Here is a 12,014-nt window from a genome sequence, read left to right as displayed (position 1 = left end):
GGATGAAAGAATTATTAGTCAGACTTTACTTATATGCCGGTTAAACTCTGAACTACACAAAAAATATGGTTAAATTATACTCTCTCTTGGGATAATATTCAAATACATTTCTTTATTTGAAAATTATACGTTTTCATATAAAAGAATGAATGTTACAGTTTTTATGTAAATGAATTTTATTAGTGTTAACTATGTGTTCGATCCCTATAAAATTGAGACATTTTAAATTTAGTACTTGCTTAATTTTAATAGTGTTTTAAGTCTCAATAAAAAAATTATGCACTCAGTTTTATTCCCTTCTCAAATCCAAATTTGTTTAATTATGCTTAAAATATTATGTTTTCGAACAATTTTTTGTAGATGTGTTAAGAACATTACTAAAACTTCCTCCACAAAAATTAGCTCAAAATTTGATTTCTACGTCCATATTTGTCTTACTTTAATTTGAACTTTTGTCATTTAAAAAAATTCATATTTAATTCATCTCATGTTAAAAAAATTCTAAATTTTAGTAAATTAACCTTATATAATGTTCTATGCGTGTCTCCGAAAAGTCATAAAAAAATTTAAGAGCTTAAGGATAATTAAACAAATTTAGTTTTAACACGTATTAAAATTACATGTAATTTTTTTTTTAGGACTAAAAAAGATATTAAAATTAAGTAAGGACACATCTCAACAATAGAAAACAACTAAGTTTCTGATAGATCAAAGAGATATCTAAACCTATCAAACAACCGTCCCCCCTCCATCCTTGCATCTAACTAGAAGACAATAAGGTGAAGCATGATCGTATCATTGAGTTGAGACCTCATCGACAAAAATATACCAACACAATTTAAGTGCTTTGCTAGAGGAAAAAAAGGGATTTTGTAATTTACACCTCCTTAAATTTTTGGTGGGTGTAAATTAAAAGCTATAACTCTAAGTTTATTGAATACTTATGGAGACAGTATCTTGCTATTTATAGCACCTTAAAAATCAGTGAAGGTGCAAGTTAGCAAATCCTATAAGAACTTGTTGCTAAACATGGGTTTGAGGGAAGTTAAGTGAAAGGAGGAGGGAGATATTTGTGGTGGAAATATTTACCTAGTGTTAGAGGATGGGAATGGCTAAGTATTGTTAGATATAGAAGACCATTTGAGTTAACTGATAATGATAATGTTTTTATGGCGGAGATGGATAGGTTAGGATGGGATGCGGATGGTGGTAGTTGGAGGTGGGCAGGTGGCGAAGGAGGATATTTGCGTGGGAGGAGGAGAAGTTCGTCAAGCGTTGTTTTTTTTCGAGGATAACATTTTTTATAGGACAATGTAGATGATTAGTGGGCGTGGAAATTTTATTTTGAAGATTGTTATTCAGTTAAAGAAGTATATCGATTGTTGACTCAAGTGGAGCAGTTAGACTCTTTGGCACATATTGAGTTTATTTGAAATAAAGAAGTGTCGTTGAAAGTATCGCTTTTTGTTTGTAGGTGACTGAACAATAGGATTCTGACAAAAGATAATTTAGTTCGGAGGAGAACTCATATATCTTATTCTTTTTTATTCTAACAAGGTGCAGGAAAGAAGAAAGCATTCAACCTCTTTTCTTTGAGTGCGATTTTTCTGAAAATGTTTGATCTTATGTTCTTAATTGGTTAGGGATCTCATGTGTTTTGTCGAAAAATGTGTGTATGCACACTCTTTTGTTTAACAAGGATATTCATTTATGTTTTCGAGTATTTTGGTTGGCTTGTATTTGGATTCTCTGAAAAGAGAGAAATTCAAGGACTTTTGGTAACAAACAATTAACTCTCTTTCAAGTTGTAGATAAGATTATAGTTCTCACTTCATGTTGGCTAATGGTTAGGAAACCATATTTTTGTCTTGATTTAATTGCATGGTGGTCTAGCCCTTCAGTTTCTCTCGACTTTTCCACTATTTGAGCTTTGTGTTTTTTTCTGGTTGTTTGTTTGTTTTGTTTATTGTCAGATGAATTTTTTTATTCTCTCTTTTTACGTCTTGTGCTTGATTGGGTTTTTTAATTTACTTATTTATTTGGCTTCTTAAAAAAAATTATCGCCCCACTAATTTTTTTAGTGTCTAAATTAATAAATTTTAACTAATTTTTTTGAAAATTCTATAATTTTTAACTTACATCCACTAAAAAAATAAGTGAGTGTAAATTTGCAAATCTATATATTGGACTAATTAGGACATGGAAAATGATAGTTTTACATAATTTGAAGTGTCAAATAAGACATAATTAAGTGACCATGAATCATTAAGGAGTGAAAAAGAAAATAAAAAGTAGTAGCAACAACATTACCTCAACCTAATGAGTGGCCAGTGGCCACTAGGCACAAAAAAGCTAGAGACAAAAAACACATTCTATTATTAATCAAATTTTTGTCTACTATTATTATTGAAGCCTAGGTTATTGATGATTCTCATAAAGAACATTCTCTCAATTTCCAATCTTTTTCCTTCTCTCTCTTCCCACCTCCTTTTACATTTTTTGTTTTTTATTTCCTATCCCCCTCCATATAAATCATTGTCATAATGTAGTATTTATATCTCAACTCCTACACTCGTTAGTTGCACTTCTTTGCTATTTTTGCATCTTGTGTACTTTTAAGCTACTTTGCTTCCTTTTTTCTAAGCTACTTTGCACTTCCTTTGCTTCCTTTTTATTTGCATCAAATACCTTTTAAGTTCCTTCCACTTAGATATGGAATTCAACAAGTTTAGAATCAGAAGCTATGAGGGTCAATCAGCTGATAGAGCTCAAGTTGAAAATTTAGAGAGAAAATGTGAGGTAGGACCATCAGAAAGTGTGTTTCTCTTCACAGACACTATGGGTGACCCCATTTGTAGGATTCGAAACAGTCCCATGTACATGATGCTGGTATATACTATTACTATAACACATCATTACACTAACTATACTAACTTCATTTATGATTTCCCTTTTTTTTCTTTTCTCTTTTCCTTTTATGGATCAATCCCATTTTATACTCCTTGTTCTTTCTAGTACAATTTTAAATTGTGGTTGCGGTTATGATGTGAACCTTCATATTGCATCAAAATGTAGCTAATGTAGTCGAAATTGCAGTTACTATGCGTAAATCTCATAACCCTTTATATTGCGGCCACAATGGTTTTAAACTTCAGTTTACAACTGCAAATGTGGCCGCAATATATATTGAAGATTTTGAAGTCACTGCAACTGCAATTTCGACTACATCAACTGCATTTTACTATAATAGAAAGGTTCACAAAATAATCGCATCCGCAATTTAAAACCGTAAGTGCAGCCACAACTGTATATGCGGACCACAATTTAAAACCATGTTTTCTAGTTCTTTGATCATTATGTCCACCACTAACTTCTTAATTGGATGTTAGGTAGCAGAGTTGGACAATGAATTGGTTGGTGTCATTCAAGGCTCTATAAAAGTTGTAACTGTTCAAGGACATCCACCAAAGGATTTGGCAAAAGTAGGGTATGCCCTAGGCTTAAGGGTATCTCCACATCATAGAAGAAAAGGGATTGGTTCAAGCCTAGTAAGAACATTAGAAGAATGGTTCATTTCTAATGATGTGGACTATGCATACATGGCAACAGAGAAAGATAATCATGCATCAGTCAATCTCTTCATGAACAAGTTTAACTACACAAAGTTTAGGACACCATCTATTCTTGTTAACCCTGTGAACCATCACTCATTAAAAATCTCAAACAACATTGAAATATCAAGGTTAAAAATTGAACAAGCTGAATCACTCTATAGAAGATTCATGGGGTCCACAGAGTTTTTTCCTAATGATATAGGAAATATATTAAGGAATAAATTAAGTTTGGGGACATGGATGGCATATTTTAAAGATGATATTAATATTGGGCCTAATGGACAAGTACCAAATAGTTGGGCTATGCTTAGTGTATGGAATAGTGGTGAGATATTCAAGTTAAAGATAGGAAAAGCACCTTTTTGTTGTTTGTTATACACAAAAAGTTGGTGCTTGATTGATAAAATTTTCCCATGTTTAAAATTGCCTACTTTACCTGATTTCTTTAACCCTTTTGGATTTTATTTTATGTATGGTGTGTATCATGAAGGGCCATTTTCAGGGAAGCTAGTGAAAGCTCTATGTCAATATGTGCACAATATGGCTAAAGAGAGTAAAGATGAGAAGTGTAAGATTATTGTGACTGAAGTTGGAGGAAGAGATGAACTCAATCATCACATTCCACATTGGAAGTTGCTCTCATGCCCTGAAGATTTGTGGTGCATAAAGGCACTGAAAAATGAAGGACTTTCAATTAATACTTTTCATGAATTAACCAGAATCCCACCTACAAGAGCTCTTTTTGTAGACCCAAGAGAGGTTTAAAGTATGATCTCAAAAAATAAAAAAGTAAAGGGGGACAAAAATAAATGCTTGGAGACGGGTGCCATCATAATAGTAGAATGTATCAAAGTTACAAATACATATTTGAATGTACTCCCTCCGTTTCAAAATATAAGCAAAATTTACTTTTTAGGTTCATTCATTTAATGATGTATGTGGTTCATAATATGGACCACATACATCATTAAATGAATGAACCTAAAAAGTGAATTTTGCTTATATTTTGAAACGGAGGGAGTAACTTCTATCAATCAATTTAGTCGTCTTATGTGTCTTTCATTAGTTAATTAGTCTTCAAATATATCATCTATTAATCCTTTTGATTCATCAAATTATTATATGGAAACTATATTCAATAAACCTCACACAATTATGGATCAAAATAACATTTGTCCTCTTCTTTCCTTTCATTTGTTTAAGAACTAAGCCTTCTTTATGTTTATATTTTGACAAATGCATCCATCTTAAAGGTATGGTCTAAGAACTAAGCCTTCTAATAGTTAACAAGATTGATATTTGAACACCTTGTATTTTTTAACACCTTGTATTTTTCAACACCTAGCTTGATTTCTATTTCTCTCTTTCCATCACTTCACTAAATATTATATCTATCATATCACTCTATATATCTTCTCCCTCAAAATGTATACATTTATATATATATATATATATATATATATATATATATATATAGAGGATGTCCACCAATCATTTTCCAATAACCACGGTCTACTTTTTAAGAGAGGATAAACTTTAGGTCATTACTTTTTCTACCCTATGAGGTTATCATGCGTTCTATTCGGATTCTAAAATCCAAAATATTTCAACGTGTTTTTGGAGGTTTTATGGGATTTTTATGTAGTTCAGATTCTAAAATCAGAACTACATAGAGTGCGGGAGAAACTCATAGGGTGAGAAAAGAAACGGTCTAAACTTTAAAGGGGGAAAAAAAAAAGCATGGAGATATGTTGACCTTAAATTTTAATTTTTGCCTTTTCTTTCCTTTGCTTTGTATAAAGCTCTCTCTGTTTTGTTTGATAAATGCATCCATCTAATTCGATGGTGGGAGTTTTTCTCTAGTTTCTTTCACATCGATGACACAAAATCTCAAAGATATCCATAATTTAGGTGCCAAAATTTGGTGTCCTGGTTTGTAATCCAATATTGTGCTTACTAACTATGACCAATCAATCAACCGTGTGGTCCAAATTTTGTCCCTTCCCCTCAGGTAAAAATTTGAGATGGACCCTCCTCCCACATTTTGTCGCATCACATTGAGATATGGGTCTTCCTTACATGTCATCACTGAAAAAAGAGAGATTTTGAACAATTATATGATGTGAGATCATGGAAGTAACCATTATCTTATTCTAGTCAGAGTTAGACAACTAATATGTTCCATGATAAAGGAAAAGAAACTTGGTATTTTGAAGTTTTGGTTTGGTTTCTATTTCATTGGTTTTGGGGAATTTTTAACGCTAACCACATGAGGAATGTTGATGTTTTGAAGTTGCTCCAGCCAAAAATACAAAAAATAAATGTTGATGTTTTAAACTTGGCTTACTTGGGGTTTCACTTTTCACTAACATCAATGCAATGTTACCATTTTAATGGGAGACTTAACTTCACAAGACCAAGGAAAAATAAAGGTTTAATTTTACTCCAAGATTTACATTGATATTATTTATTTGGACGGTACTAACTTGTGCCCTAAGTTAAGAAAGATATTAAAGTTAATTTTTGTATTGAAATGATAAAACTTTAAAATTTAGAAATGTTAAATTAATTCATCGTTTTCAAGAAAAAGTGTATATGATTAGTTACTAAACTTGTACCCGAGAGACACAAGTTAGCATTTCTCTATTTATTTACATCACACAACTCTTGTAACCAACATGACTTTTTTCTTTAAAATTAAAAAGTAAAAAACACTTCCAACATAGCATGACAAAAATGGTAGATATTTGAACTGCTTGACCATTTAGTTCATAGTTTGATCTTTGAGTGGTGCATATGAAAAAAAATTGTTCCAAGAAATCAACCTCCTAAACGGATTTAGAGAATTAGTCTTTGCAGTTGCGTGATACATTTCATTTTAAAAAACAAAGTAAAAAAAAAAAGCTAAAAATCAATTTGTACATGTAAAAGCGAATGAATGTCCCTAATTAGAGTTTCAAACTTTTTACATTTTATTTTTAAAATTTCAAAGAAAAATCATAAATTTTGAAGGAAATTGGGAGGGAGCTCGCTTCCATCACAAATGAAGAATCACGTAAAGAGCCAAAATCGCTAAAAAACGCGAGGACCAAAATCACACAATTCAAATACTTGAAAGGATAAAAATGCAATTAAGTCCAAAAAAATGAGTATCTGTTTGAAAGAGGTGAATCACCAAGCATTTTCTTTCTATCTTCATGGGACCCACATTTTTTAATATGAAAATATAATGATATAAAGTTATTGATCATATAATTTTTTTTATGGGATCCACACTTTCTAATTAGGGACTCATTAAGTAAATTCTACGGAACTGCTCAATTAGAAGGATTGAATATTTATTAAGTACTTGTGTAATGTTTATACATGAGACCCACTTAAATATATATAAATGATTTTCTCCATCATAGATGTCAAATTGATCCTTTGCTAACTAATTGTTAACTAATTTACCCTGTAAGTATTATGTCTCTTATACTCATCATATGTTGGTTGCTAACTAATTTACCCTATTTTCCCTCAAAAAAACTAATTTACCCTATAAGCGCATAGTCCCTTTTGGTTTAGATATTAAAGCATCGACTTTGTTTGTTTATTAGATATCAAAATTTTAGTTTAGAATCTGTGTAATTGAGGGACTCCAATAATATCAAGATGACAGTCCATGTTGAAATCTCATACTTACATGTTTCTGAAAAAAAAAAAAAATGCTTTCTTTCAATATTTTTGTTTTTTTGGATTTTTGAAGTTTTTCAGTGTGTGAATCGATTCACAGAAACTCACTGTTTGTGAGAATTGTTTCTTTCATTGATGCGAAATGTTGCACTCTTTTTGTTTTACAAGGACTATATTAAAAACATGTGTGAATTGCTTCACACAAACTCATAGTTAAAAACATGTGTGAATTGCTTCACACAAACTCATTGAAGTGAATCGTTTCAATGTTTTTTCACATCATTTTTTAAAACTTCATTTTACTATTTTCCAAAAAAACTATATAAGTAACATAACACTATCGTTTCACTCATATCATTGAAGTGAATCGTTTCAATGTTTTTTCACATCATTTTTTATAACTTCATTTTACTAGTTTCCAAAAAACTATATAAGTAACATAACACCATCTTTTACAATCAGTTTTTCACACTCTTTCTCTAACAGCCAACTTTCACTTTATACGCTTTAAAAAATCTTAGACAAGCTAAGGATCGTGATTTTGAGAGCTTTGAGAGTTATTTTCTATAGGGAAATATTTGTGCGTTAGAGTGTGATTTTCTAGGGTTTCGACATTGGAGGCAATTGAAAGCTAAATGAAAGACCAAGTTATTTAATTTGGGGGTTTTTCTTCATTCAACTTGTTCATCATCAATTGACGTCGTGTCAACAATCAAAGGAAGATCAAATGTCGAGTGCTTAAAGATTTAAGGAGGCGTAAGGGGATTAGTGGCTCACCATATCAAGGATGCTCTCGGATTTATCGACTCATTGCATTGGTTGATCAAGGATTGTTTTCTTGAAGGGTTGAAGATGATTCTTGTGATTCAATAATCAGAGCTACATCAAATAATTGTGTAAGGACTGAAGTTCTAGATAGAAATTTCAAGGAACAATTTTGGTATAAACATTTTATCAGACTGTTGGTATTAAATATTCAACAAACTCCATTGACTTAGGTCTTTGGAAAAGAATTTGCCCACTAGCAACGACACTATGAGTGAACATCTATAAATCTCTGTGTTCTTTTAATCTATCCCTAACTCTTTTAATTATCGTTATTTGATTGATTAAATTTTGGTTGAAATTTGCTTTTCTAAAAACCTAATTTTAATAGATTTGAAAGAAGCTCAATTGAGGGTTGAATCTTAACAAAAATTCAATTGAATTAAAAAGGTTCTTTGAATCCATCTTATTAAACACCCATTTGAATTAATTAATTATTGTTTTTATCACTTGTTTGTTAATCATGTTTTAACATTTAAGTGCTTATCCAAATAAATGATTATCATATTTTAGCTTATGTTGCAATAACTACAATTTAAGTGATGATATCAATCATTTAATTTGATTTAATCATTTCGTTATTGTTAATTCGGTAAAATTCTCTATTATACATGATAAGCATAATCAAACGTTTTCCACAATTTTGGTATGCAAAAGTTGTAAAAATATAACCTATTTGAGTTGGCATGGTGATCTTAGCTTAGGACCTTGGAATGTGCTGCTCTCAAGGTCTCTAGTTCGATTTCTCCCGTGCCAATTTTGGTAGGCTAGTTTGCCTTCTTAAAAAAAGTTGTAAAAATAGAAAATTATTTTTGGTGTATATAATCACCCCATGCTAATACTTTTAAGTCATCACTTCACAGTACAACAAGTGGTATTGGAGCCTGGATTTTTGACTAAGTGCTTAACTGCCTTTCGAAAATCATCGGCTTTGGGTAGTAATCCAAAGGGGGTTACAATTAAGTTTATGTGTTTAATAGAAAGAATTATGCTTATTGAAGAGACCGTACAAGAGAGTCCATCTCATGGCTTATGATTTAAAAGTATTGAAAACCATTAAAAATTAGTCATTTGTGTTGGAATATTTTATTATATTTCAATATCATTATGTGGGCAAATATCATAATAATAATTATATTAGCTATTTATCAATTTGGAGCTTTAATTGATTAGTGATCAAATTAAGTAATAAGACTTATTAGATTTCTATTTAGAGTATTAATTAATTAATTAATGGATATGGACTCAATATGGGTGGATGTCCGGATGACCCATTAACGGAATAATAGGAAACCCTAATGACCATCAAATATAAAAGAGGCTATGGTCCCCAATATACTGTACGCGGCAAACCATTTCTTCTCCTCATCTGAAGAAGAAAACTTGAGACCGGTTGAGGAAGAACCAAATCAGCCGCCGCTAATCCTTTGTTGTATGTTTCAGATCATCACATCCCTTTTTCTTTTGCCATGAAACTTTATCCAGGTATTCCTAATACCCTAATTCTTATTATCCTTGATAAATCAAACATGTCGTAGATCCGATCATAATCATGTTCAATGTTATGTTTGCTTCCGCTATCGATTTATATTGTTGAACATGTTTTATGAAATCTGTTTACAACAATTTGTGCCTACTATTGAAATTGAAAACGACATTATCCTAGATAGATGGAAGATCTATGGAAATTTGTTGAATCTAACGAAGTCCAATAATATAGGAAGGCGCAAAACATACTCATATCTTCCCTTAAAATTGATGAGTGCTACTGCGTATGACGTTGAGATAATGCAAAAGTGATGTGAGATACCTTACAAGTCACCATGTGGGGAAGAATGACGTAAAGTAATTGAAGATAAATACACTTACTTAAGAATATGAGGTCTTTCGTACGAAGCACAACGAGACCGTTGTCAATATGAAAAAGATATTTTCTCATATTGTAAATAAGCTCGCTTGACTTGGTTAAACTTGTCTAATGTTGAAAATGTTAAAAAGAAATTAGATGTTTGACAAGGGAATGACAGCCAAAGGTGATCGCCATCAAAAAAAGAGTAAAGCGCGGCTACATGCTTTGAATTTGGAAAGTTCGTTCACATGAAAAAATGATTCTCCTAAAAGGAAATTGTTAAAGATAAAATCCTTATTTGATATTTTGAAGATTTCGAACATATCAAATTTGTTTATAATGATTTTTATCTTATTAGCTACTAACTTGTGTTTGTGAGAATTGTTTCTTCAAGAATGATTTGAACAGACACAAACAAGAACAATCTGGTCAAACAAACAATTGTAATACCTTCATAAAATAGAAACAAGTAAAAAGACAATGTCAGCTTTATGATATATTCAATATTTAAGTCATATGATCACATTAAGATAATTCATTTTGTCTCACCAAAATAAGACATAAAGATGATATCAAAGCTTATCCAAGATTCATTGGGTCACATGTTATCAAGTTTTCGTTATCGGATCACCCACCATTTATGTCCACAAACCAAGCCCAATAGTGCTGGTCATGAGGGAGTGAGTCAAAGAGTCCTACATCAGACAAAATATGGTTTGAGCACATGTTTATAAGCGAAGGCAATCCTCATCTCACATGTCAGTTTTGTGAAGTTGTAGTAGGTCTAACCACAAGAGTAACAATACTTATTTTTAATTTAAATCTTTCATTCATTTTACTATTTTTGAAGGAATACAATTTTTTTAGCTATAAATAAAGAAATATTCTCTTGTTCTAAGAGATAAACTATAGCTAGTTAGGTTTTTTAGTTTTTTTCCTTTTTTTTTCTTTGTTACATCGCAACACCACCTAAAAAACAAGATTTTTTTAAGAAAAAAAGAGCTATATTATAGAGTATTATTTTTTTTGTTGAAGAAGCTAAATTAGTTCATCTAAATTGACGCCGAAAATAATCGAACCTGAGACCTCGAGGAGGAGCACACTCCTCCAGATCCAACTCAAGTGGGTTTAGAGCATTGTTGTATTGAAGGAAGAGATGGACACAAGAAAAGCAAGAATATTTTTTTGAAGGAAGAAAAGCAAGAATATAACATGTGCAGTTTTGTTTTTAAAATATAAAAAACTAATTAGTCCATATTATTTGTGGAAATCATGGCCGTGTAGTTGTGAAAGTCAATGTTCGTAAACAACCATCATTACCCTATATTATAATAGCGAAAAGACGGACAATCACGTGTCCGTCTTTCCGCTCTTTTTATTGTGCTAACGTTTAAAAATTATTAACAGTTTTTTGTTATGAAATTTTGATTTAGTTTTAAACTAAAAATATAAATATTTGTTACTTTCAAGTTATAACAAACTAAAGTAATCATGATTATTTATTTCCATGGCATCAACAATATAACAAAAAAATAAAAATATAATTTAAATTCTTTTTTTAATGACACCAACAACGATCTTTATTATATAAAAAGTTGTTCATGGGTATAATTCAGATAATGAAAAAGTAAGTATAAATATACTCATCTAGTTTGTTACGCTTTTTAAAAGATAAATGGAAAAAAAATCAGACATATTTATTTTTATTCATATCGTGTTTGTTACATTTTTATTATTTTAATATTTAAATTTATTATTATCTATTTGTTACGTGTGTTATTTACATTGAAAACTTAGGGTATTTTTGGAAGAAAAAATCTAACTTAAAAGTGCTGAAAGGGGTATTTTCTTTATATATTGTATAGATTACTCCGACTATTAAATTAAGGGTAACACTCCACAAAGATTGTTATTATAAAAACAAAAATTCGAGACCTCTCTGTTGTCTATTTTCACCGCCGCAGCCAGAGTTTCCCTTTTGTGTTCTCCACTTTCCAGGTATATATCGTATATATACTCCTTTATTTTTCTTTTTGTACATGTCCTTGAGT

At 30.9% G+C, this 12,014-nt stretch overlaps 1 protein-coding gene across 1 annotated transcript; it reads left to right on the top strand.

The window, feature by feature from the left end:
- Positions 1-2,581: 2,581 nt before the first annotated feature.
- On the top strand, positions 2,582-4,432 carry LOC146939088 (Acyl-CoA N-acyltransferases (NAT) superfamily protein). Its single transcript, XM_085752892.1, has 2 exons — positions 2,582-2,889; positions 3,390-4,432. Exons 1-2 carry the CDS (start codon positions 2,713-2,715, stop codon positions 4,377-4,379), a joined length of 1,167 nt encoding a protein of 388 aa, XP_085609018.1. The 5' UTR covers positions 2,582-2,712; the 3' UTR covers positions 4,380-4,432.
- Positions 4,433-12,014: the final 7,582 nt, after the last annotated feature.

The sequence above is a fragment of the Medicago sativa genome, chromosome 3 (assembly GCF_051527215.1).
Source record: "Medicago sativa cultivar Bolivia chromosome 3, Bolivia_mono, whole genome shotgun sequence".
Classification (NCBI taxonomy): domain Eukaryota; kingdom Viridiplantae; phylum Streptophyta; class Magnoliopsida; order Fabales; family Fabaceae; genus Medicago; species Medicago sativa.
The sequence above is the reverse complement of the archived record's forward strand: the minus strand, read 5'-3'. Positions and strand labels throughout refer to the sequence as shown.

Bases quoted from the DNA above. Each gene is read 5' to 3' on its own strand.
- LOC146939088 (XM_085752892.1), top strand. From the start codon at position 2,713: ATGGAATTCAACAAGTTTAGAATCAGAAGCTATGAGGGTCAATCAGCT. The intron at 2,890-3,389 runs GTATATACTATT...ATTGGATGTTAG, and splicing joins GTCCCATGTACATGATGCTG to GTAGCAGAGTTGGACAATGA.